This window comes from Aplysia californica, unplaced genomic scaffold (genome assembly GCF_000002075.1).
Source record: "Aplysia californica isolate F4 #8 unplaced genomic scaffold, AplCal3.0 scaffold00813, whole genome shotgun sequence".
Taxonomy (NCBI): Eukaryota; Metazoa; Mollusca; class Gastropoda; order Aplysiida; family Aplysiidae; genus Aplysia; species Aplysia californica.
Window position 1 is genome coordinate 107,933 of NW_004798083.1, and position 2,260 is coordinate 110,192.

Below are 2,260 nucleotides of genomic sequence, written 5' to 3' on the forward strand. Positions count from 1 at the left end.
GGGGGGGGGGTAAAATTAGAGGCAAGGTGGACAAATTACATAGCGGGGATGTTATAGGAAGAAAGAAACAAGTCTCCCGCAGACAAATACCTGGCTACTGACTCATTCAGGTCGCACTGTTATGAGGCATTATAAAAGAGAAGGATAACTTGGTTATTCATACAGATTTTTCAGTTCATTTAATTCTTATTCTGAAATTTAAAAAGGCAAGCAGCAACAGGCGGACCATAAAATATTATGTCCATTCGTGTTTCTGATGTTGTGTATAATAGCTCGAAATGTGCCACAAAATTGTTTTTAGTCTGCTACTGACTGGACATATCGCTGCTTTAGAATTACAAAGTTCTATCTGACATTTTTAGACGTTTTGAGTTACTAAGACCATGGAGTCAGACACCAAATGTTTGGGGGGTTTTTTCAACATAAAAAAAAATCGTATGTAAGATTATTTTAAGTCGTTATCATGATATTCAAAGAATTGCATTCCAAAAACCTTGACATGCTGTGAAACTCAAATTTCTCCAAACCGGGCACTCGGCAGATACAACTTTGAAATTCTGGGGTAGCGGCACGTGTCCTTAATAAAGAGTTTACTTAAGACATGAGGAGATACTGTAAATTATATGCCACCTATAGTTCTGTTTTGTTTGTAAGTTTTACGGCATTTGCAACACAATAAGGTCATATAAGTGCCGAACATTAGAGGTGTTATAAGATATAACAAACACAAAAAAGAAGGAGAGATCAGGCAGGACGATAGATGTTTGATATGAAATAAGGAGTAAACCACACCACAGCACCCGCCAACCGCCCACTCTAGCTCTGTGCAGTCCTACCTGGGTACGTAAATATTGAGGTAAAGACAGTCCTCACTCTGTCTGTCGTCGAAGCTAGGATCATGAGACTTGATGTAGAAGCCGTGCAGGAGAGACTGGATGCACGCCGGGGAGACAGTCGTTGCGTTCTTGATACCGCTCCACTTGGTCGGGACTTCGGGGAGCTGGAGTGAGGTGGTGGTGTGTGGGGAAGGGGGGGGGGGGGTACACAGACGGTGAGGTTAGGCCAAGCATCTACAGTTTGTTTGTTTGTTAGTTTTAGTAAGCGTTTTACGTGATTTGCAACACAATTAGGTCATATAAGTGCCGAAGATTTTAGGTGTTACAAGAGAGTAACTAACATAAAAAGGAGGAAAGATAAAGACGATAGTTGTTTGATAGGAAAGAAGGAGTAAACCACACCAGAGCACCCGCCAACCACCCACATTGTTTGCTTGTTCTGGTAAGTGTTTTACGGTGCTCGACATTGCATGAGGTCATATGTGCGCGCAGGACACATTTAAACATTTTCACTTTGGTAGGACCTAATTTTGAATTTTGCCCATTGGCCGCTGAAGTCTACTCTTGTCAATTTTGGACCACAAAGGGGTCTTTAACTTGCACATGGGACCTCTGAGATCCTATGCCTTTATCCGAGAAGGCTAGGTGGCCAGGCATCTGTACGAGTTTACTTTTAGTAAGAGTTTTACCGCACTTGCAACACAGACAGGTCATATAAATGCCGAAGGTTAGAACTGTAACGAGAAAATAGCATACAAAGAAAAAATGAAGCAGAGATATGGACGATATAATTATGTTTGAGGACAGAAAAGAAGAAGAAAACAGCATTAGAGCACCCGCCAAAGGCCAACTGTACAAGTTTCCAGTGATATCATTAAACACACATATCTTTAGAAAGATCCTTTTAAACTGAAACGGATTTTAAACAGGTTCTGAGTAGTACGGCAAACAATTAATATTGGTGACAATAATTTTAGCCAATTCTAAATGTCGGATCATATCGGGTCTCTCACCTCAAAGCGCCTAACGCCCACAGGTGGTTTGGCAAAGGGTACCCCTAGATACCTCTCCACCTCTCTGCCATCGAAAAGAGTGTACACATAACCTCGGACTATCCCGTAGGTCGTTGTCCTGACAACCGAACCAAGCCGAGGTTCCCCGATGACACCACGTGACAGGAAGACACTGAGCATCGTCCATGCTGCAAGAACCCACTGTGGAATTATGGGTAAGGAAGATAAGGAACAAGGGCTGATGTGCGCAAGACGTGGTAGGATAAAAAAATCGATGGTGTCCGTAAAAGTGTTTCAACTGTTTCGGTAACCACTGCTATAGATATTTAATTGATCGGGAAGAATGCGTGTGTGCGTGTGTGTGTGTGTGCGTGTGTGTGTGTGTGTGTGTGTTTGTGTGAGTGTGTGTGT

The 2,260-nt window shown here is 42.5% G+C and overlaps 1 protein-coding gene across 1 annotated transcript in view; it reads right to left on the reverse strand.

Moving 5' to 3' along the window:
* LOC101846465 (acetylcholinesterase) overlaps positions 1 to 2,050 on the reverse strand; it is a gene marked incomplete at its 5' end in the record, with an annotated part of 27,898 nt that extends 25,848 nt beyond the window's left edge. The window contains 2 exon segments of the mRNA XM_005109757.3: positions 837 to 1,000; positions 1,850 to 2,050. Of these exon segments, the coding sequence (XP_005109814.2) occupies positions 837 to 1,000; positions 1,850 to 2,050 (365 nt within the window).
* Between the last annotated feature and the right edge of the window lie 210 nt (positions 2,051 to 2,260).